Raw genomic sequence first — 24,320 nt, 5'->3', positions numbered from 1 at the left:
TGCATGCTTTTGGCGTGAACAAACATCTGTCTACTAGTGCGAGATCTTGGTTATTTACAGGTGACTTCTGACACGTGAGTAAGGGGGCGAGCAGAGGCTTGTTACCGCCCCCGCCTCCGGCCGCATTCCAGTCCGTCTCCATGCAGCCCTCCGCTGGAGTCGCTGAGGACCTCGAACCAATAGCCTTTCCTTGACTGGCTCGGAGGTACGTAAATGCAACGCTGAATTTATTTATGGTATTTCATTCAAAATGTTCTGCAGGGAGGGGGAAATAAAAGAAATATTTTTTTCTTTCATTTGTTTTTCTGTTGTTGTTGTAGGCGGAAAAGGATAATAATTACTTTTCTAATATTTGTTGCATGTTTTTTGTAAAATATGAAGCGGGGAGCATTTGATTGAAAACGAAGTTTTAAAATTTCATAACAAAAATCAAAGTGGCTGTTATGCCGGTAAAAGAGTAAAATAAACAAATTCAGGGAACAATGTAAACTGTTAAAAAAACAAAGGTTGTGGGGGAGTATTGCAACTCATGAAACAACACTGAACAAAAATGAGGGAAGCAGCAATAAAACTTTGACAAAAGTAGAATAGTAAAATCAATATTTAATGACTTGCATGACCAATCCTGTAGGGAATAAAAAAGGAAACGTGGAAAAAACATTCAGCAATTTATGTTAATTGCATGACTGACAAATAAAGCTAATGAAAAAAATATTTTTGGAATTATTTTTACGCTTGCATTTCTACTTAACTGTTATGTACACAACAAAGCAATTTCACGACAAAAATAATGCTAATTATTTATTTTACTATTTTGAATGAACTTTACAGTATGTTTGTAAGAGTTAAAACGTTTATGACAAAAATTGCAGATTTTCTTTTTGTTAATTTTGACTATTACAGCTAGTAAGATCAGAACCCGGATGAATTTTATCCATAACTACTGTAAGAACTTACATTCATTGTTGCATTCACCCCCCAAAAAAATTCTGTTGTGAAATGCTATTCAAAATATATTGTTTTGTGTTTTCTTGTTCTGTCTCTGTCTTGTTCCTTTTGAATAAATAAAAAAGAAAGTAAGCAAGTACATATCCATTTTTTTATCTTAAGGAATCACTACCTCTATGAGCTCTTGTCTTTTTGTTCGCACAAGAGTATATTCTTAATTACAGCATACATGTACTTTTGTTACCTCTGTGGTATTGTACAAAACAATGCCACCTATTTGCCCTTCACACACCTTTTGCTTGTTGTTTGTACTCCAAACATTGTGACAAGCCAAGTCGCATGTTGTTATGTTCACCACAGAAATGTGTGATGATGTCACTTTTTTGTGTCAGCAGGTGACAGGATGAGGAGGGAGATGTGTTTGGCCATGATCATAATGATGCTGCTTTCAACTGGCCGTTGCAACAGTTAGTTTATTTCTCTTGATGTTTCGGTTCCAAAGTGGCTTCTTCAACTTTTGGGGTATACCCAAGGCCCCCCTAACAGAGTAGACATTTGCCCCCTGGGACATGAAAAAAAATCTTTAAATAGATGTAAAAACTTCCATTCATGTGCAATAAAAAATGGATGTAAAAAATGTGCTTGCAAAAGTGTGCACATGCCCCGTGGAATGTGTTTGTTTTAGAATTGATAAGTTACATTCAAAGTCATGTTAAACACCTTATGTATCAAAGGTGTCCAAACTATGGCCCGTGGGTCATTTGCGGCCTGCCATCTACGTTTTTGCGGCCCTCACATCTTTTTTTTTTTTTTTTTAATCTGTGGCTCCTTAATGGAAAATGTTTGGACACCTGTGATATATAGTGTCTGTCACAATATTGTTAATATAGTTTTGAATCAAAACAAAAACAGGTTATTCATATCCCACAGTGGTTCTCAAATGGAGGTAGGTATAACCCCTGGGGGTAGGTGAAGGTACATCAATGCATGTTTTTCTTTTCAAATGAAGAGCAAATTATTTAGTATTATTTAGCATAAAGAACTTGTTATAAAATTGTTTCCGCCACAAAATGTATCCTTTTTTCATTTTGCAAAATATTATACAGCCAGCGATATTACATGATCTGTAGCATCTGAACAAACTATGCATAGCGTTAACATTACAACTGTATTTTTTCCAAGTTTAAAAAAATCAGACAAGGATGACTGTACCTATTCAAGTCAGAAAAAACCCACTAGTACATTTGAACTATAATTGGGCTAAATTAGTTTACTCTAAATGGTGGCGTGGGTTCTCTCCTGTTACTCCGGCTTCGTCCCATACTCAAAAACAAGCACGCAAGGTGTATTGGACACACTAAATTGTTCTTAGGTGTTATTTGAGTGTGTGAATGCTTGTTCGTCTGTGTGCGCCCCGCGATTGGCTGGCAACCAGGTCAGGGTGTCCCCGGCCTACTGCCCATAGTCAGCTGGGATAGGCACCAGCAGGCCTGCGACCCTTGTGAGGATAAACGGCTCTGGAAAAATTGATGGATGTTTTTACTTGAATTCTACAGTTCAAAAGTCACAATAATAAAGGAAAAAAGTTGACTGAGAGAACTCAATCCTTTGTTTATCGTACACTTGTTTCCAGACAGGTCTCCGCCGGGCAGACCGGTCCTGCTCGGTTGCCGGTCGCCCGAGAAGGAGACGTTCACCTGCTGGTGGGAGCCAGGCGACCATGGAGGACTTCCCACTTCGTACCGCCTATACTACCAGAGAGAAGGGTCAGAAGGCTGATTACCCTAATGATAAGATAGGTCACGTTAAACAACCGTGCATGTCATTACCCGTAAAAATCTTTGTGTAGGAAAGGTATAGGGCCCCTACCATCATAAGAAAGCGTTTTCCCTCCCAGTAGAACACATAATAAGAGACCTCTTAACTGTCCTGTTATGTTTGTTTGCAAGGAAAAGAAATAATTTCTCTGGGTCACATAGAGCCTGGATGTATTTCGTCACTCAAATGTGTCAGTAATGTGCATAATCCAAATTCTTTGTTTTGTTTTCACCAGTGATTTATGTTTTGTTTTTTTAAGAACAGTAATAATGTCTTAGGGTCAATATAACCTAAAGGTTTGTCTTCATCCGAAAGTGTCAAAGATTTTCACAAACAAAGGAAATACTTAATTTTTACCTGTGTGTTCTCTGGAATACGAATAACACCCGGGATCAATTTGAGCCAGGCTTATGTGTAATTATCAAAAAGTTACAGAAACCTTTTGTGTGGAATCCTGCTGAGACACAACAACATATAAATGATTAAAATGACCATCATGTTTTGACTGTCTTAGACTGGAGGGGACACACGAGTGTCCAGACTACCACTCGGCTGGGAAAAACACCTGCTTCTTTGACAGGAACTATACGTCCATTTGGGTGGACTACTACTTGACAATGGTGGCCACAAATGCCCTGGGGAACGCCACTTCAAACATCTTAAAGATCGATGTGATGGAAATTGGTGAGCCTTGAAAAAAAAACAGCTGAAGATGCAGATTTATTTTTTTATTCTTAGTGCATATTAGCAAATGTGAACGTTTCTTTATGAATAGTTTCTGCATGTTTCTTTGAAGAAATGAAAGGTTCAAATTCTGAAAGTAAGACTGTTACCCCCCCCCCCCCCCATCATCTTTTATGTGGGACAATGTTGTTTCACGTCATGTTGGAAAAATTCAGAACAGAAATACACGTCTTGCGTTTCAAGTCATAACTCATTTGCAACCAAGCTGAGTCAATTGGTAGAATTGTCAGACAAGAGAAAAAAAAGATTCTCTGTGACTGAATGACTGGTAAGCTGTTTTCAAAATAACCACTTTTCAATTCCCATCCCTAGCTGTCGGTGTTATCAATGTTGCTGAAGAAATAATTGGCTTTTCATCTCAACAAAAACCGCAAATAGGCAGGTGTCGAGTCCCTTATATCGGAAAGTAATCCTGAAAAATTGTTTTGACACTTTGTTATCTATTTATAGCTTCATCTTGGCGTATGTCAACCGTGTTAATGTCTAACGTTGTTTCCATTTGCCAAGTACTGGAAAAGTACAGTATGACGGAAGAGAAATTAAGGAGAATGAGGCGGAACAGGTCCGTACAGGGTGTGAAACATGTTGCAGATCTAATTATGAAATCCCTTTGTTTTGATTTGATGAGTGAGGATTAATGAGCTGTATGTTTTAATAGAATATACATGTCAATAATACTCCAGATAATTTTGGATCACAAACCACTGGTAAGAGACAAAATGAATCCCAGGCCTAAGAAACCAACTTATAAATTCTGCTGCGCATGGTTCCATCATTTCAGTGAAGCCCGACGCACCTGAGCACGTAACGCTAACGACGGAAGACCAAGTACAAAGTCATAGTTTGCACGTGAGCTGGGAGCATCCCAAGAATGTGGACACCAAGTCTGGCTGGGTCACACCGAAATATCAGATAAGAGCTCGGCAACAAGGAGGAGACAACAACAACTACAAGGTACCAGTCTTAAAGCAGAATATGAACCGATGAGGTCAAGGAAAAGATTTTCCGTTTGAAAAGTTTGTTCGTTTGTGGAAGACTCAGTATCATTTGCTGGCAAAAGAATGTACTGAGTTTCTATGGACAAAAGAAGTCAACTTCTGTCTGGAGAACTTTCATAGTTTTGTACGCATTAGTCTGACACAGTCTTAGTCGAGTCCAATCTAGATTTGTCGTGGTTTGATATGGGATTAACGTCTTTAGTACTATCTTAATTAACAATATTCTAGTCCTAAACATTACTATGACAAGTACTATCTTATCTTCTACCATAAATTAATTCGTCATAGGGAACATGGGAGACCATACCCAAATGTTACTTCTGAAATATGACAAACGCTATCAAATCCATCATATCTAGTCTGTAGCCACATGCGTCTTCAGCAGCTCCTCCGCTCCACCTCTGCCCCTCCCTTCTCTCTCCCACTCGGTCGCTGTGTTTGTTTGTTTGTTTTTTGCACTTGCCCCAGAGCTTAAAACAAACAAACAAACAAAAAACAAAAAACCGGTATGACGCTATAATGGCATGCTCTGCTGAAGTGAGTGTTGGTGAGGGGGAGGGTGTGGGTATGAAGGGTATGAACGAATCCTTACAAAGACTGGTCCCATCGAACAGCGAATGGCTATTCAAAAGACTTGATTTGCCGGTGAACGCCACATCACTCCTAAGAACGTGAATACCATTAAAAACGGAACATTTCCAGCTATCTCACATTGCTAAATTAATCTATAATCCATTCTTCAGACCCAGTAGTTTTGGAACCAATCGAGACGTGATGAAAACTCGATGTCATCAAAATGTTTTGTTTCTACTACTGTTGATTCTCACGACGAACGTCTTATTTCGACGACTGATGGCTTCATTTTCTAGGAGTACAATACTGGTACAAAAACTCAATTCACACTCTACGGCGTCCATCCTGGGGTGGTGATGGTGGTACAGGTGCGCTGCCAACTGGACCACAGCTCCTGGAGCTCCTGGAGTGACGCCTCCTACGTGAAGATTCCCAACAGTGGCGAGTCCATCTTTACTTTGACCCAAGACTCCAGTCAAACACTTACTGAATAATCAGTGAAGATTCTCTTATTTTGCCCTAGGTATAGAGAAAGAGAAACCCTTTTGGGTGACAGTTTTAGCTTTCTTTGGCTTTCTGTTTCTCACAGCTCTGTGCATCGTGTTCATGAAGAGAGAAAGGTACGTTCTTATGAAAATCCCTACTGGTGTTAAAGCAGCTAAAGATTCTTTAAGTGGCGGTTTATTCCCCGCAGTGTGATAAAGTATCTGCTTCCGCCTGTTCCGGGTCCAAAGATACGAGGGATTGACTTCCACCTTGTAAAGGTTGTTTTTTTTTTTCCCCCCCAAATAACCCCGATCCTCCAAATTGGGAGAGCTAGCATGATTGAATGAAACCCCACATTTCCTTGCAGAGCGGTCAACCCAAAGACCTCAGGAGTGCGCTGATCATCCACCAGGACTTCCCTCCTGTGGTGGCCTGGAAGGACTACATGGATGACTACCTAATCGTGTCCGACCACAACGCAGGGCTTCAGCAGAGGAGCGTGGTGATTTCTACCTACTTCAGCTCTCACCACCAGCTTAAGAAAAATGGAGTTGAGGGGAATTTTAAATCGACACCTGCCGTCAACCAGGAAGATGATTTTTCAACCAATGGTAGTTACGTGGACTTCGAGACACACGTGGAGCTTGAGTCTAACTACAGCAGAGTCAAAGATGTGACATCCGACAATGTCTTTCTTCTTGAGAGCAAGGACGTTTCTGGATCCGAGAACTTCCATGGAGACTATGGCATGATCGTGGACAGTAAGATGCTCTTGCTGCAGAAAAATTGCATCCATCTGGAATGCCACAAGAAGGTGGCGTCCAAACCTCCTCGTAGGGATGCAGATCTCATAAACAGCGGATACGTGGACACCATCCCAACTGTTGCGAATACGTCCCTCACAAACTGAAGGATAATACTCCATGGACTCTTATTTGGTTCCATCTTCCGTCCACGAATAACAATGGAGACATGAAAGTGGTGTACTGAATTGAGTTTTGGGCACAGGGCAAGTCCAGGTAGCCTAAAATACATACATTTTGACCAGGATACTTTTGCTTTCACAAATTAAAATGACCAACTTCTTTTTGAACTCATTCATCGCCAGCCTGGTAAAAAATGGATACTTGATGTCAATAGTGGTCAATGGCAGAGAAGGATATTCATTTATTTTGGTTGTCCTCAATTTGAATAACATTGGGGATATCTTATAATGTTTGAGTTACTTTGTTAATTTTTGTTAGTTAATTTCAGGCATGGTGTTTGAGCCTTTTTCATGCATCCTGTTAAGTCATTCAATGCCAGGGATGTATTTTCACTTTTTTTTATTTTTTATCTCAGATACGTAAGTAACAATTTAATACTTAAGTTTCTGGAAATTAATGTCCTTAATGTATTTAAGTATTGATTTATTACTTGACTTTGACGACATTTTTTCCACATTTCCAGAATGAAATTGTGTGTTTATGAGGTGCCGACACTCCTAAAAATGTGTTTGGGGGCAATTTTGGTGAGTAGAATATAAGAAACATAAGAGGGGGGAAAAGTCACCTCATCCAAACATGTCATTTATTAGGAATCATTGAAAATAGTTCATCAAGCTTTTCTCTATTCTGTCAGATATTACGGGTTTACACTCAAACTTTCATAGCTAGACTTTCTCTTTAATAAATAAAAAAAAAAATCACAGAAAAAAAAATCTATTTTTGCAGTCAACTATTGACATATCATTTTGTCATTCAGTTCATATTGCAGAATTACTTTCATGATGGTTTGTTCTTATGAAATTAAAAGAAGGTTCTTCAATTCATGATAATGACTAAAGGAAACGTTCTGTAACATGGTTACATGTCAACATTATTTCCTCTACATTAAGACCATGAAAAGAGGCTAAAAATCTGCAGTGAAAAATGATCTTTGATAACAGTTTCAGCTCGTTTAAAGCGATGACTCCAAGTGGCAGAAAGGCTTCTAATGGCATCTGGAAGGAAATAATCCATACAAATTGATGAGCTCATGTTCAGAAGGGAAAACCCAAATGCTTTAAGGTGCCCCCCCCAAAAAAAAATAAAAATAAAATAAAAATAAAACATAAAAAAGGGATTGGCTGAAACAAAGAGCATTTACTGAACTGCCTAAAGCATCCTGAATGTTTTTTTTTCTTAAAAAAAAAAAAAAAAAATCTTGTTTGATATTCCTTGACTTGTTTTTTTTTTTTGGCTGACATTTCACATAAGTTGCCCAAGAAACAGGTTACACCGATCAATCGATCACGAGTAATCAAGTAACTACAGCTTAACAGGAGTAAACCATGTTTGATAACGCTCCTTTAAGTATCCAATAAAAGTTTGTTTAAATTTCGGCTTTAATGGCGTTCATACACACCACATTCAGACTGCAAATATATTTTGCACCAGTAAAGCAACCACAGGAAAACGCAGAAAATGCAAACATATCACAGACCACCTAAGATTAACTTGATTGTGTAATTTCACAACTGATGAACCAACCAGCGATCCAAGCACAGTAGTAAGTTGACTCAAAAAAAAAAAAAAGACGTTTGAAATGCGCTTGTAATGATTGAAAATAGAGCGGATTGTACAAAAACAGAACAAAACAAAAGTCAATATGTTAAGAGATATCGTGGCGGGTGTATGCTAGGGAAAAACATCAGGAGTTAAGTAGTGTGAGCATCCGAGCGTGAGTTAATTTTGTGTGTGTTTGAGTTTCCCGGTTCATAAACAGCTGGAAGTGCATTGGCAATGGTGGCTTTCCTTCAATCCACGGGAGGGCACTGATTCCTTAATTGCTTTTTTTTCTACGCTTCAGTAAGATGAGAACTATCCAAAACACACTTGCACCTCCAAAATTGACTCGGCGGCAGCTTTTAACTGGATGGCACAGAGCAAGAATGTCGTGCTTGGTCTTAAAAATCCTTAAGAATCTTAGTATAGCGTTACCTCTGTCAACTCTTCTCTTCGTTTTCATCATTACATTCACTCGGCCATGCATCAAAGTTCAACGACTTGTAGCTGGACTCATTTTCAAGCAGCTTCCTCCACAGCTGGGCTAAAGAGAAGAAATATTGAACTTTAATTTGGCTTTTCAGATCCAAAAACTGCATGTTTTACAAAAAAGTACAGACTTAAAAGTTGGACCGTCATTAAATAATTCACAGGTTAAAGTATGTTAAAAAGAACAGTGAAGTTTACGTCCTGAAATTCTCCCAAATCACCCCAAAAGCCCAATATGCTGAACTTTTTTGTGAATAGTAGAATTTTACAAGATAGATTTTTCCTTATAGAGAGTAATTTTTGTTTTGACACTTGCACTTTTTAAACGTTGTTATTCCTAATTAACGTTTAGAGCAGACTTTGACATTTACTTTTAAATAAATAAATAAATAAATAAATAAATATATATATATATATATATATATATATATATGTATATATATATGTATATATATATATATATATATATATATATATATATACACATGCACACACACACACACATATATACACACACACACATGCACAGTCTCTCTTCAAATTCCATACTGTATCCTGGCTCCTGAGATTCCGGCTCCGACCGCTCCGGCCCCATCAGCTCGGCGGCACTGTGCTCTTCAGAAATGTCACCATTGCCGCGCTCTATCCCGACAGCTTGTTCCACGCTCGCCAGCATCTCTTCATACGCTCGCCTGGCCTCGGAAGACAACTCGATCATTTGGTGGTAGAAGTCCTGCGGGGTCAGAAGTGCTCATCATTGACGCTGAACAACGCAGACATAAAGTTTTTTTTCTCGTAATAAATACGGTGGTTCATCAATAACACCCAGGCTATGTCAGTTTATTTTGTGGAATGTATTAGTGGGTGGATCTGGAACTATCTTCCTGGAGGTTTCACTGACCTGTGCACCATCGTAGTTGAAGATGCCCACCAGGCTGACGGGCACCATCTTGTTTACGCATCGTCCCAGTGCCTTGCGAGACAGGGCGAAGACGAACGGCACCTCCTGTTCGCGACACGTGTCGATGATTTTGTGGAGCGCCTCGTCCAGACCCCCTGAAAAAGTTAACGGGCCGCTGACATAATCAGATTCACATACACAATAAAGAAAAACAACTCTTTAGGTTTGACTGGAATGTTCACAGGAATGCATGAATTAGCAAATACTGAAAACAAGGAGGCAAAGGCTCTTTTCTTTCCTCAAGAAAATTTTGATTACAATGTTAACCCAAAAATATGTTTTAAATTTCCCTTCTGTGTGACAAAATAGAACATTGCTGGAATATTGAATAAATTGTCACAAAAGAATTGGTTTGTTCAGGTTTTGAAAATCTTAAAATATATTTTTTTAAATAAATAGGGCTCAAGATTTAAATCGTAAGTAACGTTCCAAATATTGCAAAATATAAGAGCCATACCACACTTTGGGGAAAAGACCGGCTTGACATATGGCTCTATTACTTGTCGGTTTGAAATATGGCTCTATTGATTGTTTAAATTAAAATAAATAAATAAACTGCACTTCCAAATTTACCCAAGACCAAAATAATGTACAACAGAATTGAAGGTTTGAATATAGTTAATTCACGTAATTAGGAGTCTTATTAGGTCCATAGAACACCAAGAATTCAAAAATCCTGGGACTTCAGGTAAAAATGCAGTTCAAATCAAATAACCGAATTGAGAAATTGAGAAAGGACTGCACCTTTTGCCTGTACACGCTCGCAGTTGGGCGAGATGATGACGCACTTGACCTTGTGCAGTTTGAGGTGCTTGAGGACCTCCCGCAGGCCCATAACGACACGGCGCTTCATGCGAGCCTTCATTGGGTCCTTCTGATAGAGGCGGTCCTGGAATCGGACCAGCTCCTTCAACAGCGATGTTACACACTGGTCCACGTCTTTGCTGAGCATCTGGCTGCAGTACCTGAACGGCGCAAAATATAGATCGGCACTTTAGAAGGGAAAAGATGGGCAAGTTGCATTTTGCAAATGGACATCTTCTCACTCTCTGAACTTCCTGCTGTGGATTTTGGGGCGATCTGGCACACCGACGGAACATTCCTGCTGTATGCTCCGTTGTTCGTCAGCTTGCACGGGGCCAGACTCTCTGTCATCCCCTTTTGCCATTTCCTTTGCTTTCTGCTCATCGCTTACTGAAACTGCATCGATGTCCTGCTCTGAGGAGAAATTTGTCAATCATGTTAATTGACTTATACCATACCATAAATACAACATGCCAACTCTATTCAAATGTTTAATGCTTGGACTTGTTCGATTTCCAACGTGTTGCTATTATTCTCCATTGTAATCAGCATAAAAAAAACTCTTGCGCGTCACATACTAATCTGTGATGCGCTGCCATCTACTGGCATCAAACGGCCACTACTGTTACGTGAAAGCCTGCGTTTTACAGAAAACAAGGGTAAGACCGACTTCAACACACAAACGTTGAAAAACATACAGTACTTGAATATATTTGTCTCTTGGCTCTTGCAGTAAATGATTAAATTCAGTTGATAAACAACAATGGCAGTAAATGACTCAAGTATTTCTCAGGGGTACTTGCTTTGGACTCGAGGTCAATTGGATAAGTCCCCGAGTTGGAGTTTGTTCATTTAGGAGATTTTGTGTGTCCTGTCAGTGGTCAAACTAGTCACTGGCATTTAAAAAAAACAAAAAATAAAAAATCCTAGTGGGCACTACACAGTTTCAAGGGTTTCAAGGGTTCAAGTAAGGTACAGCGGACAAAATAAATCATATATAATGGTAAAAGCATGTTCCTAGGATTTTAAAGATGGAAATAAAAAAAAAAAAGTGATTAGCGTTGCTATAAAAAAAAAGATATTATATCCTCGTCAGCGAACCCCATTACGCAAGGGAGACCAGCCGATAATGCAACGGTAATGCATGTAATGCAATGCTGATTAAATATGTAAAAGCATATGAATAAATTGATTAATTGATGAATTAAAAACAAGACTAAATTTAACGTTGCTTTCTGAAACAAAAAATACAACTAAATAAAAACTCGTCAACATGGTTTTGTCACATTAGGGAACAGGATGATTCTCAATGACAATGCTGGTCACATGACAGTAATTAATGTCAAATCTGTAGTACGGTATTTGTTGTTTACTGATTATCTTTGTTAAAATTTAATACATTCAATGTTCTGCCTTTCTGACGCTGTCTTATTTTAAAAGATGTGTGTATGTTCTTGAGTCTAATGAGAAAAAAATTACCGTAGGTTTGGCTAAAAGGAAATTGTTTCATCTACACAATGAAGGATTTATATTTAAGGAGTAAATAGAACAGCATTGAAGGATATTTCCTCTGACTAAAACTAGACTAAAATGTCATCAGTTTTAACTTTGACTAGAACTCAAATATGATCAGATTTTCTTTGACTAAAACAATATACTTATATACTTGCATACTTACATATACTTAAAAAAAAAAAGATTTACATGCCTAAAACTGACAAAAACTAGAATGACAACCTGACACAAAGGGCAAACTAAAACAGTCTGCCCAAAACAACACTAAATGATTCAATGTCTAGTTAAACAAGATGCACTAACCTGTCAGATTGCTGTCATGCTGCTCGTCTTCTGTTGTACCCGTGGCAACCGTGGAATCATTTTCAGGCAGCATTCCCCTTTCCTCTAGTAAACGCCGCTGCTTCCTTTCCTCTCTTTCTTTGAGGATGACCTGAGGATAACAAATGAGTATTTTTCTGTCGCATACATTTCTACTCTATCCTGAAATTTTCTTTATGGTGACCCTTTATGTTTTGACATCTTTTGACATTTCAATAAATACAGTTCAATTTACATAAGAGAAAGCTTTTGACGATTCAGGTAAAAAGAAAACTCCTTGGATGTGGCCATTCCATTGAGAATGCAAGAATTTCCATTTCGGGTGCGGCCCAGTTGATCCATGGACTGGTGGTACATAGCAGTATGCTTAAAATGTGTGTTTTATAGTGGGTATTTCATATAGCCCTGATAAGCAAGTGTAAAAATGAACGAGGATTAAATTTTGAAGAACCTTCTTGAGAGCAGTGGGTTTCTTGGCTTTGGGCACCTCCCTCTGCTTGCCTTTCTTCACCAGAGGACTTGTGGAATCCAGAGGGTTGTGAGCAATTTTTTCCTGCTGCCAAGGCACCTTCTTCTGACCCGTCATTTGCTTGTGGATGATAGGAAGTCCTCCACCCACTAGAAGGCAATTTAAGCATTCACTTGGGGTTGTGAGGTTACGTAGCCTGCTGACCGCCAGTTTCACCTGAAATGACGTTCTGCTTGATTTTCTGAGATTTTTGCTTGTTTTCTAGAACTGACAGCATGTTCCCGATGTCCAACTGCACGGGAGCTTTGCTCTTCTTACCGGAGGGCTTCTCGACTTTCTGGGAATCAATCACAGAACCACAAAATAAAATTTAGGCTAGGTTCACGCAGGGAAAGTTCAATTCTGATTTGTTGTGATTTTTTTTTTTTTTTTTTGTGAGGTTGGTCACATTTCCAAATAAATACAATGTGTGAACACTTAACGGCCCAAAACTGTCCCGTGGGCGCTTTGAGGATATTGTGACGTCACACATAGCATGCTTAACATCAGTGTTTGTGGAAGTACCTGGCGAGCCAGAATACAATTTTCAAGAGATTTATTGTCTATGTATAGTATACTTTCAATCTGTTCAATTTAAGGAGTCAAGTGCATTGAAGAAGGGAAGAGTGAGTTTTTTTGCCACAACATTTTGTGCAATGCCAGCAACGCCACACTCACTCCGAGCAAGTAAGAGCGAGAAAGAGACAGTGACAAAATACACCTTGTTCTCCCTTCATTGAGTTGTCTTTGACACGTTCGGTATTGTTGTTTTGGTTTTTCCAATCCGCTCCTGCCTTTTTGAACGTAGAAGTGTGACGTTTGTAGCTCGTTGGTTACGTGTGAGTTGGATTAATGCAACCTGATTTTTCAGACTGTAGTCGCTTTTCAAAAGATCAGAAACGTTATCAGATTTAGGTCAGATAGAGGCAAAAAATGAACAAATAAATAAAAATATCAGAATTGGGTCACTTCAGGCTGCAGTGTGAATCTAGCCTCAAATTTGCATTGAAATCTTTTTAAATGACTTTGTGAAAGGAAAATCCTCACCTGTCCAATGGTTGCACTTTCTGAAGGTGGCATTTTGGCAGCATTCTTCCCCTTTGTTGGGACCATTTCATCATGTTGGCTTTCCTAAGTAAACAAACATTTTTTTGTTTTTGTTTGACTGCTCACCTAGCTCAGTAATGTGTGAATTGTCTGAGGAATGCCACATGGGGCCTTTCTTACTGCTTCGTCGCCTTTTCCAGTGTTTCTACTGCTTGCTGTTCGATCAGACCAAGTCCGAGCGGGAGCCAAACCTGGAAACTCCTCTTCATCCTGGACAACAATTGGCCAATCTTTCATTAAAATCCACATCTAGAGGTTATTGTTATTATAGTCATTTTGAACAACTGCCTAATGTGTTTAAAATAGCCACAGCCAAAATTCACATCATAGCATCGAAATGACAGGCAAGCTGATAGTCACCTCAAACTTTGGCGGTTCCTGTTGGACTATTGATTGTTCCAGCTCAGCTTCCGTGCCGTCGTCTGCCTCTTTTCCCTTCTTCTTTTTCTTCCGTTTCTTCCTTGCCGCCGCTGTTCCCTCATCGGGCTGATGTGGAGCCTTTTCCTCACTCTGAAAGAAGTGAAGACAAAACCGCATGCTGCGTCAGATGTAGCGTGTAGCATCACTACAAAAATCACCATACTCCATTCAGATTCACATAAATTTTTCCACATTTTTCAAAAATGCTAAACCGAAAGTACAAAGGTAAACTAAGCTTGGTGAGCTACCAAATGGTCTTGAGGCTATAATAGCTGAAAATTGCAATATCATTATTTTTGGGTCAGGCTGTCACATAACAAAAAGCGGAAAAAGTGAAATGTGGTGAAAACAATCCAGCTGCACTGTATACAATATGTTCACTGACCAAGGAAACCTTCTTTTCACTCTGGAAGTTTTTTTTCGGCGGTTGAGAGGCGACGTTAGCCCACGATGAAACCGCGGGCTGGTTTGCTGGGCGAGTGAGGATATGCTGGTCGGTTTGTCGGGGCTCGGCTACAATTGGGGATCCTCTCAGAGATGTCTGTGTAATATAAAAAATACTGTTCAGAAATAGGGGATGTTGGTGGAGAAAAAGCACTTTGGTATTTCTATTTCTCTATAGTACCTGCTGATGCACATCTTCCCAGGGAGGGGTTGACTTTGAGGGCTGGTGTCTCTCTGCTGTCACTTTTGGCCCCCAGCTCTCCCTGTGAGCCAGTGGGGTGCTGGCGTCTAGCTGCGGAAAGTCGGACATTTTCACCTCAAACTGGGCCTGAGAGGGTTTTGGTGTTCTCGCCGACCTGTTAAAACCTGTTAAAGGAGCAGCGATACAATCATCTACTCATCACATAATCCATTCAAAAACTATTTAAATTGTGTTATAATTTTTTTTGTTTGATGCTCAAAAAGTTATAAGCAAAACAAACAATTAACAACAACAATAAAATACAATTTGTGAATGGGGAAAAATCTATACCCGTAATCTAAATTGCCAAGAAAAAAATGTTACTCCAATTCCAAAACAAAAATAAATGTTCATGACTTTAAAACAGGTAATTTTAACAAACATCATTTCTAACCATAAAAAAGTAATACAAAAAAGAATGCCAGAAAATATACGAATAAAATGTATATTTGCATTAAAACAAGTCACAAATAAAATGAAGCTGTAAAAATTTGAAATTGTATTTTTTATCATTAAACTTTACAGATATATTTATAAAATATATATTTTTCCTAAAGTATTTTAGCAGTATAAAAAAAGTGATGATGATGAGATGAACTTTTAAAAAGAAAAGTATGGAAAAATCTAATAATTGGTTTAGACTTTAAATTGGGTCAATTTGACCAGCAACATATTAGGAGAAACAATAAAATATGTATTTTTTGTCCTACCTGTTCTCTGTGCATCTGCTGAAATGTAACCCACAACACTGCTTTGCACACGAGAATCATAGTTCTTCGTTGTCGCCTGTGGATGTTTAAATGACTTTTGTGTCAACAGTTTATTCAAAGGATACATTACTAAGGTTTTACTCATGATTTAAAACAGACCCATATGTCTCCTATATTCTTTCAACTTATTCCCTAAGACCACCCCATTTTTAACAACCCAGGTTTAAGACCCCTCTTATTAATTATTGAAATATATCACTCAAGTAAAATGTGGACAAAAATGTGATTTCACAATCAGTCAAAATTCAGACTCCAAAATTCAGACAAAACTCCTAATAGATTTACCTGGTTGTGCAATGTCATTCTTGAAGGGTGGGCAACTAACCTTTGCTCTCCAGGACAAGTCACCTCCATTAATGTTTGATGGAGGGCTCCCCTTCCGGCCTGCACCTGAGTGGTTTCTTTTGATATAAGTGGGAAACACATTAAAACAGGAAGTCACGTGTTTGTTGCATAACAACGCAAATTCTAGAAAAAAAATATCGCCCTTCTTCTTTGTGCACAACAGATTTTATAGTAGGCGCTGTTCAGTTTTAGTTAAGTAAAAGAGTCAAATTTAGTACATACACTTTTATAGTTTTTTTTTCCAACATGTGTCTGCGCTTCACTGGGGTGTGAGTACTTTTGCAATACCTAATTGTGCAATAATGGAGTGCAAAGGCACATTTGTAAATCGTATTATTATAATTATTTGTGACCCTACCCTCTGGGCCTGTGCTGGGACAAGTTGGCGTTTGGTGGGATCACATGACGGTTCGAGCTGGGGTGTTGTTGCCCAGCTGATTCAGTTCGACTCCCCCGATGACAAGTGGGCTCAGCAGATGTCACCTTGCCCTCGTGGCGAAAAAAATTTAAAAATAATGGTACCCGTTATTTATTTAAAAAAAAAAATCTCAAAGGCGACACGCATTGCAGGCTTTTAAACAGCACAACCGTCATTCAAAACTTTATTCAACTGACAGAAACTTGTAACTTATGATCGAGAGTATCAATGTCTAGAAAACTCTCGAACTCACGTTTAAATTAATAAAACTTCGCTTTTGTTTAGAACACTTAGTCGCTTTTATTCGCTCATTTTATATCCCTTTAAAAGTTAGCAACGCCACAGCTAGCAACAAGGCAGTCCGCTAGCTCAACATTCGTATTATTATTTCCTGATCTTTACCTCCTCCATCTTCGAGTTGTCCCTTTTTAGGCCGTCACGTCAGTGTGTGTTCACTCGGAGTGTGTCGCGGTGCTGTCATCGTCCTCGTAATTGAAATTCGGAAGTTAGTTGAGCAATCTGCTGGTTAGCATACAAGCGGACCTGCTAAGCGTTAAGACCAACAGCGTGTTTACGTGACGTTAGGCCGGCGGATGGCGACACGCAGAGGCAGCGCCTTGTACTGTACTCACTTTAAAGCGTCTATTCAAATCAAAACGTGATAAATTTACATCTCGTACCTACGTCACATCTTGTTTGTGTAATGTTTAAGAGACTGTGTATCAGGTAATTCATTAATTATCTTTGGTAAGGCTTTTAAATTTACAGTATAATAAAATTGTATGACAATAAATACTGTTTAACTTGACAAATTGCAACCGTCACCTCAGATCTTCAATAAACAGACAAGTGTTCTTTCCTTTATTTTGAAGATAAGAAAATAGACTTCTTTAAAGGCACATACACTTTGTATTTGTTCTTTAAGGTGACAAAATAGTACAGTATAAAAGCTCTATACACACACACACTGTTCCACTCTTTTTGTGTGCCTTGTTCTTCTTGTAAGACTCTTATCACAAATGAGAAAATGTAAACACGAAGACATTAAAGTGTTAAAATGAGCGGTGATGAGGCGTCATCAGGCCCTGCTCAGTAGAATCAGAGGTATCACAAATGAAGCTGATGTGACGAGGAAACACATCTGTGCCCCAGCCAGCCAGTAAACTAAAAAACAAAAAAAATAGGGTTACAAAACACATGCATGACACATGTACAGTATGTCAGACATAACCTCATAGTTACCAGATGATGACACGACTGGTCCTAGTGCCCTGGCCAGAGCACCCAGACTGCGTAGGATGCCCATCACTGTTCCTTTCTGACTGGCCAAGCCTGGGTGAAAAATTTAAAAGATTGCAAAGGGTTTTCCACAGCCCCCTTTAAAAAATTTTTTAAAAACTCACCATGTTCAGAGACGAGTGTTGAGAGGCACGGGACAACAACTGCTGCCGCTATAACAAAACAATCCATGTAAAAATGTACTCCAACAAAACAAATGGGAAAAGGGTTGCGTGGACTTAAAATTGTGTATTCTCACCAAAGGAATAGAGGGCCAAGCCCAGGTAAAGCATGGTGACATTCCATGACAGACCAATGAGAATAAATGCTGGGATTAATGCGGCAATAGCCTGAAAAGACAAGGAAACAAAAAATAAGTCAAATCAAGGCCACAAATCAGGGACACAGGCCCACTCAGCCTTTATTGTTTACATTTATTTGGCTATTTTTCAATCATTAAAATTAGATGAAAAATGAAGTAAGAAAATTTTAAATGTTTTAAATTACATTAAATAATAATAATAATTACATTATATTGGGATGCATTATTTCATGCAACGATAATAAATAATAATAATGACAATAATAAATTGTTATTTTACCCTTGATGCATTAACATTCCTAACAGCAAACAAGACAGTAACTGGCATGTTGACAAACTCATCGCACTGCATTCTCCAGATGATGTACAGTATGTAGGGACTGTTGAAAAGCCACTTTTCAAAGCACTCTGAATAAAGTGATTTTTACCATGCGGACAGCTTTGACATGGTGTCCAGGTTTAATTCTCCGCGCGTATCCGCCTTGGATGGACGCCATGACAACACCAATAAAGAAAAACATCTTTCCTTGCTGCATGCTGTTGAAGTATAAAACAAATCAACTGTTAAAAAAAATACTTCTTGCACAAGCGCTTGCACAATGGTGTTCTCACCTCGTGAAATGAAAGCGTTGGTGCGTGAGGAAACTCAGCGTAAACTCCAAGCCAGAGAACAGAAAGAGGTAGCAGAAATAAACCCGACCCAATGCTTTCAGCCTCTGCATTTCTGTGGAGACATTTGCATGTTTTCACAAATTTAGACAGTTCATATTTATAAAAATAATTTACACACATTTGTTCAAGTCCTGCATAATTGAGCTTGCTGATTTATGTATTCAATCAAATTTGTCTGGCTTGTTAACACTCTTCTCTGTAGTATGTCAAATTAAAAACATAGTACTGTGTGTGTGTATGTGTGTGTGTGTGTGTGTATATATATATATATATATATATATATATATATATATATATATATATATATATATATATATATATATATATATATATATATATATATATATATATATTTATTTATTTTATTTTATTATTTTTTTAACTTCGCAGACTTTAAGCCAACAGACAGTTTAGGAAATAGGCAGCTCTTTACTTGGTTGCTTAAATCCACACTTGGGTGGGCAGAGACCAACAAGTGCATACACTACAGGCACAAACATCACATCCAAAGTGCATACCAGAGTACTGTACTCACTATGTTCTGAGGGTGGATCTTTGATTCTAGCAACAGCAGAAAAGCTGAATAAAGCAAACGGGCTGAGCAGATCTCGAAAGTCCCCAAATCCAGAATGGGAACCCTAGAATGGAACCAAGACACACAAAAAAACAAGAAAGACAATGTAATAAACAAAGTACTTATTTTCTGAAGATTCCATTGGACAAATATTTATTCTACAGTTATTACAACTTCACTACTGAAAAGAGTTGACTATAGTTGAGTTCCAACCGGTACAAATTTGAATCACGCTACCACGGTAAAAAGAGAATTTAACTGTAAACCAATGAGTTCTGTAGAGAGATGTTGTGGTCTTCAACAAGGCTCTTTGCATGGTCCAAAGATATTTACAGTTCAGATAAATGTCCATTTCTTGTCTAGTTTATGGTGACATCAACAAAACTACGTTGTGTACTAGAGCACTAGGAAAAGTAATGAGATGGGCTACATTTATTTAAACAAAAAGGAAGTCAAAGGAGAAGCCAAACACCAATTAAAACATTATAAAATCTGAAAATTTGTTAAAAACCACACACACACTTACAACATATGCTTAAAAATGCTCAAAACTGACAGAGATGCATAAGTCAAAACATCAAATGACCCAGAGAAGGCATTCTATTCTATTAAGATGGTCGGAATGGGCTATTACTTGATAGGGGGTGTTGTCTGAAGACTTTTGTCCAAACACTTTCGTGGTTTGAATGGTTGCGTTTCTTCAACTGACCTTGGCATGCGGCGAAAGTGTTTCGGGCAACATGAGCCAAATGAAAAGAAGGTCTGCGACACTGAAAGCCAACGCCAGGAACGCCGGCGTCTGGAAGAAGATCTGTCCTGCAGTTTTGGAGGACACGGCCAAGTAAGCTCCCATCACAGGTCCCACGGTGAAACCCACAGAGAAAGCCACGCCAATCATGGCCTGGAAAACAAGAGCCAATGAGGACGTGGACCGAACTTGACTTGGCATAAATGTGCTGTAAACTCAACTGTATGTGTGTGTGCGTGTGCGTGTGTGTCGGCTTACCATTCCGCGATTCCGAGCTTTAGGGTCAGCTAAATCAGCCACAATGGCGGTGCAGAGGCTGACATTGCCCTTACACACACCTGCGATCACACGGAACAAAAGGAACATGGCAAAGCTTTGGGAGAGAGCCCACACCACGTAGGCAGACATGATCCCCACCTGCACATAGGCACAAGACCAACTTTGTTTGGTTGCCTAGCAACAACTTTTATAAAATGCCGCAAAGTACAGGTACTCACCGTAGTAAGGAGAAGCAAAGGGCGCCTGCCATAACGATCTGACAGAGCTCCGGTAATGGGAGATGACAAAAACTGCAGCAAGGAAAAAATGGAGCCGATCAGACCTGAAAAGCACAATGAGAAATAAATAGAATTTTTGGAAGCTGGTCATGATATTACTACAGTCGAAAAAAATACTTAGTTCACCCCTTCAATAGTCTCAGTTTCAAACTCCTTAAAGTAAATATACCTGGCTTAAGAAATATTTGTATATTCAACCTTTGAGGCTATTTATCTAAGAGAACATTCTGCATTACAAAGCGCTTCAGTGCAGATCTTCACTTGTAGTGACCTCTTGTGTTGCGTGTTTAAGTGGCAACATGTGTTTTTGAAGATGGGAGTTGAAGGCTCAAAAAAAAAATCATTAAATCAAATTCAAAATAAGAGAAAATTAATTGGAACATCAAGCAAGTTATTGCTTGAATGGAGTTATTGGAACATCAAGCAAGTTATTGCTAATTTGTTGCACGACTTTATTTTATTAAGTGTTTTAAGCATGGACATTGTCTTAAGTGATCCCATTTTCCAGCAGATGAGCCCCCTCCCAACCCTAATCCCCCCTCTGCCAAAAAAAAAAAAAAAGATTTTGTAAAGCAACTCCAGAAGATAGATTGTGTAACAGTACAATCTATCTTCTATCTCGCTATAAAATACCCCGAAAGATATTACCACAAATGTAGTTCCAATGTTTGTTAAATCAGACATGGATAGCACCATTTTCTGTTTCCATTCAAAAATGTTTTGTGCTGGTTAGGGTGTACTTGGCAAAAAAATATATTTCACAGGAGGTAAATCATTGAAAAAAGTTTGGGAACTCCTGGTCTATTCAATGCCTTAAAGAGGTGGAGCCTGTTCAAGTAGCAGTTCCTGTATATGTTTTCCCATTCAATAAAGGGCTTGACAAAAGCAATGTGTCTTTTCTTTCTCACATCAAGGCATTACACTATGTGTACTGCAAAAGCCCATAAAACAAATGATGAAAAAAAGAACAGTGGGGTTATTCACCAGAATACCTCCAAACAGGACGCTGTTGTACTTCTTTTCCATAGGAATTCCAAGCGCCTCTCTGAAGATGTCCACGGCGCTCTGCAGTGACTGATAGGCAGCATCCTGTCACACAAAACATCATGAGCAAAACAAAATCACACGATGTGTAAAATCAAATTTAATGCTAGAAAGACAGGGTTACAAGCACTCTTTTGTTTACGAGAAATAGCCGTTCCGTTCATGCCAGTCATGAGTTAAAATGAACCTGTACTTTATGATGGTTTATCACTTAAGTTATCATTTTTAGGTGTATTTTTGCTTTCTATTTTCTAACAGTAAAAGAAAGATAGTCCCACCCACCCCAGTGTGTGCATAGTGATCCAGGATGGAAGGCAGCAGAGGTAGGATGAGGGTGAACCCAAGCAGGTCCAGCAGCAGGAGGACGAAGACTACCCAGATCACCCTTGACGACGATGGGGCCACATCCTTGGATGCTTTCCTCGCATCTGACATTCTTCACACTGACTTTGAAAAAAAAATAACCATCTGAAGGACAGATTAGAAAAAAGCTATGAAAATGACAAGAAACTACTAATGTACATCTCCAAGATTTTGAAAAAGTTTCAAGTTATTCATAGTGGTACCCTGACTTATAAGTTTAATTCATACAACCACAAGTATAATGTTTTTTTCCCCCTGTTAAAATGTCATCTGTTTAATTCTGGCCCCCACCCAATTAAAACACCATGAATTTTAGTTTTACTTTTTACGTCTTTCGGTAAATCTATTGTTGTATAATACAAAAACAATATGACATTAAAAGCCAATGTTTATCTCATACAGTATTATGGTTTCATAGACTGCAACCGTACATATTTTACTGTAGCCCCTGAATATGGATGTGGACCTTTAAGGGGCGTGGCCTAATGAGCGCTGTCAGGAGCTGAAGGAGGGCCGGGTGTGAACATCAGGGTGTGAGTTGAGGCCTACAGCAGCTCTTTGCAAGTGTTCTCATTTTGTATTTTTTGTAAGATTTTTTTTTTTTTGTGGGGGAGTTGTGTTCAATAATCAGATGAAGTAGCTCTTTTTTCTCCATGCGTAAAATCTTCACAAATGTGCCACATCTTTGATAAATGATCAACAATTTAAAAAAAAAGGTCAAATATGGCAAAACCCAAGAATTTAAGTATTACATTGAAGGTTATTTTAACTTCAAATTGAGCGTTTACTAAACGGCCTGCATGCGTAATAAACATGACTGCTTTACACTCAGGTGTCATGCTGAAGAAACGCATCTTTTTAGAAAACCCCGCTGTTATTAAGATGTTATTACCACAAAAAATGATAGACTTGAAGTATCAGTAAATATTAAAATTAAAATAGGAGAAGCGTCCAATTGATAAGACACTAATTTCAGGTGCCACTCCGTACCAGGAAACAAAGGCTGTAAATCCTCGTAAAATGTTCAAGTGGGAGAATGGATTAAGACGGGTGTAAATCAAATAGTGTTTTCATCAAATATGTAATATTTTGTATTTACTAATAACGAATGGGGCCCTTGTAAAAGTTCCAATGATGCCCTTCCAAACGCACGACGTCATTCAGCATCTTTCCCATGCCTCGCGTAAAACTCACAGACAACAACAAACGCTAACAAGGATCTCGAATACTTACATAATAGGCGTCAAATGCCGACTTAACACTTCACTTGACCGAGACAAACCGAACTCTTTGCTGGTTCTCTTCTCACCCTTCCATTATTGGGAAAGTTCCGCACCAGGAAGAGGTGTCGGTTTACATTCGACTCCACCATCAGTGTGTCGTCATAGGAAATGCTGCGTTCATCAAAACTTGAAATTCCCAGCATCTACCGAATTACTGCGTCGCAATGTTCAACGTACATTTACAATGGGACATATTTTCCATTAAAGTGGAAGTCAACCCAAAGTTTTTATTTACGATATGTGTGATTTGTCCGACAGTAGTCTAATCATGGCATTCTAATCTAATATTGTCTTTGTGGAATATGAATTAACAGCTAAATTCACTCGTTATTATCAATGTCAGGGAGCGGCCGTTTTGCTACCTGTGACCTGAAAATGATATCAGTTACTGAGAGCTCAGGTTCCCCTGTTTTCTGAGGATGATCATGTGATATGTACAAGCTAAGCCCCGATTGGTTGTTACATGAGCGACTGTGAAATTTTAGTCAAGTGACAAAATGGCCGCCCCCCCCCCCATTACCAAAAAGGGAAGTGGATTTTGCTGTTTAATTTATATTCCACCAACCTGATATTACTCAGATAATCCAATTAAATTAAAAAACCATCTAATGTCAATTCTTTGATTGAAAACATTTATTTCCTAAAAAATGTTAATTGGTCTATGCCAGACACATATATTAACATTCAGAATAATCACTCTTCCACTCATTGACAGAATGTATGTAATTATCCTTTTTGTGAATAATTTCTCCAAGAGATGTGCCAAAAAATTTCTCGATGTGAAATGTGTCTTGGCTCAATGACCATTAATACTGGTTCAAACCCTACTTGGATACGATCTAATTCAAAATAATATTTAGAAGCCTTTACCCTTTTTTAAAACCATATTACACGATAATAACCAAAGTTAGAATCCCCACTTTGAAATTTAACTCTAGTTTAAAACCCTACATTCTAACCTCAACTCTAGTATGACACCCAAATGGTGGTTACCATTTGAAGCCTTATTTTGAAAAACTTTAGTTTGACACAACACTTTTCAAG

General features: G+C 38.6%; 3 protein-coding genes and 1 long non-coding RNA gene across 9 annotated transcripts; 2 read left to right on the top strand and 2 right to left on the bottom strand.

The window, feature by feature from the left end:
• The first annotated feature begins 59 nt into the window (after positions 1 to 59).
• prlrb (prolactin receptor b) lies at positions 60 to 7,923 on the top strand. Of its 2 annotated transcripts, none has more exons than XM_088411535.1 (9): positions 60 to 205; positions 1,344 to 1,415; positions 2,582 to 2,714; positions 3,281 to 3,450; positions 4,292 to 4,464; positions 5,378 to 5,522; positions 5,605 to 5,701; positions 5,776 to 5,845; positions 5,935 to 7,923. In XM_088411535.1, exons 2-9 carry the CDS (start codon positions 1,352 to 1,354, stop codon positions 6,475 to 6,477), a joined length of 1,395 nt encoding a protein of 464 aa, XP_088267661.1. In that variant the 5' UTR covers positions 60 to 205; positions 1,344 to 1,351; the 3' UTR covers positions 6,478 to 7,923. The 2 variants fall into 2 exon arrangements, with proteins under 2 accessions (XP_088267661.1, XP_088267669.1); XM_088411543.1 differs by having other exon boundaries at positions 101 to 205; positions 1,341 to 1,415.
• Positions 926 to 17,064, bottom strand: secisbp2 (SECIS binding protein 2). 3 transcript variants are annotated; one of them, XM_088411524.1, is made up of 18 exons: positions 16,838 to 17,064; positions 16,376 to 16,506; positions 15,998 to 16,073; positions 15,613 to 15,688; positions 14,843 to 15,027; positions 14,603 to 14,758; positions 14,158 to 14,307; positions 13,918 to 14,007; positions 13,738 to 13,821; positions 12,868 to 12,988; positions 12,634 to 12,800; positions 12,165 to 12,294; positions 10,589 to 10,760; positions 10,287 to 10,507; positions 9,483 to 9,637; positions 9,131 to 9,314; positions 8,528 to 8,636; positions 926 to 2,699 (listed from the first exon to the last, which is right to left on the bottom strand). In XM_088411524.1, the coding sequence occupies exons 1-17, from the start codon at positions 16,844 to 16,846 to the stop codon at positions 8,533 to 8,535; spliced, it is 2,211 nt and encodes a 736-aa protein (XP_088267650.1). In that variant the 5' UTR covers positions 16,847 to 17,064; the 3' UTR covers positions 926 to 2,699; positions 8,528 to 8,532. The 3 variants fall into 3 exon arrangements, with proteins under 3 accessions (XP_088267650.1, XP_088267640.1, XP_088267632.1); XM_088411514.1 differs by lacking the exon at positions 926 to 2,699 and adding an exon at positions 7,115 to 7,548 and having other exon boundaries at positions 16,838 to 17,063; XM_088411506.1 differs by lacking the exon at positions 926 to 2,699 and having other exon boundaries at positions 7,115 to 8,636; positions 16,838 to 17,063.
• LOC148429303 (uncharacterized) lies at positions 16,198 to 22,094 on the top strand. The gene is made up of 2 exons (XR_015865222.1): positions 16,198 to 16,286; positions 21,889 to 22,094. It is a non-coding gene; the product is annotated as an uncharacterized LOC148429303 (long non-coding RNA).
• On the bottom strand, positions 17,269 to 23,370 carry slc75a1 (solute carrier family 75 member 1). 3 transcript variants are annotated; one of them, XM_088411556.1, is made up of 13 exons: positions 23,227 to 23,370; positions 21,913 to 22,098; positions 21,579 to 21,675; positions 20,527 to 20,630; positions 20,288 to 20,446; positions 19,991 to 20,182; positions 19,243 to 19,345; positions 18,648 to 18,759; positions 18,464 to 18,572; positions 17,973 to 18,063; positions 17,839 to 17,886; positions 17,678 to 17,767; positions 17,269 to 17,599 (listed from the first exon to the last, which is right to left on the bottom strand). In XM_088411556.1, exons 2-13 carry the CDS (start codon positions 22,063 to 22,065, stop codon positions 17,514 to 17,516), a joined length of 1,344 nt encoding a protein of 447 aa, XP_088267682.1. In that variant the 5' UTR covers positions 22,066 to 22,098; positions 23,227 to 23,370; the 3' UTR covers positions 17,269 to 17,513. The 3 variants fall into 3 exon arrangements, with proteins under 3 accessions (XP_088267682.1, XP_088267690.1, XP_088267698.1); XM_088411564.1 differs by having other exon boundaries at positions 21,913 to 22,077; positions 23,227 to 23,357; XM_088411572.1 differs by having other exon boundaries at positions 21,913 to 22,073; positions 23,227 to 23,349.
• Positions 23,371 to 24,320: the final 950 nt, after the last annotated feature.

This window comes from Hippichthys cyanospilos, chromosome 1, assembly GCF_059441005.1.
Source record: "Hippichthys cyanospilos isolate Australia breed blue-spotted pipefish chromosome 1, RoL_Hcya_1.0, whole genome shotgun sequence".
NCBI lineage: Eukaryota > Metazoa > Chordata > Actinopteri > Syngnathiformes > Syngnathidae > Hippichthys > Hippichthys cyanospilos.
Note: the sequence above shows the minus strand (reverse complement) of the source record. Positions and strands in the feature narration are given on the sequence as shown.

Bases quoted from the DNA above. Each gene is read 5' to 3' on its own strand.
- prlrb (XM_088411535.1), top strand. From the start codon at position 1,352: ATGAGGAGGGAGATGTGTTTGGCCATGATCATAATGATGCTGCTTTCA. The intron at 3,451-4,291 runs GTGAGCCTTGAA...CCATCATTTCAG, and splicing joins GATCGATGTGATGGAAATTG to TGAAGCCCGACGCACCTGAG. The intron at 4,465-5,377 runs GTACCAGTCTTA...TTCATTTTCTAG, and splicing joins GAGACAACAACAACTACAAG to GAGTACAATACTGGTACAAA.
- secisbp2 (XM_088411524.1), bottom strand. The intron at 10,761-12,164 runs GTTAGTGCATCT...ATTTCTCCTCAG, and splicing joins GCATGACAGCAATCTGACAG to AGCAGGACATCGATGCAGTT. The intron at 10,508-10,588 runs GTGAGAAGATGT...TGCGCCGTTCAG, and splicing joins CACAGCAGGAAGTTCAGAGA to GTACTGCAGCCAGATGCTCA.
- slc75a1 (XM_088411556.1), bottom strand. From the start codon at position 22,065: ATGTCAGATGCGAGGAAAGCATCCAAGGATGTGGCCCCATCGTCGTCA. The intron at 20,183-20,287 runs GTAAGCCGACAC...CTTGTTTTCCAG, and splicing joins AAGCTCGGAATCGCGGAATG to GCCATGATTGGCGTGGCTTT. The intron at 18,760-19,242 runs GTGAGTACAGTA...ATGTCTCCACAG, and splicing joins AGATCCACCCTCAGAACATA to AAATGCAGAGGCTGAAAGCA.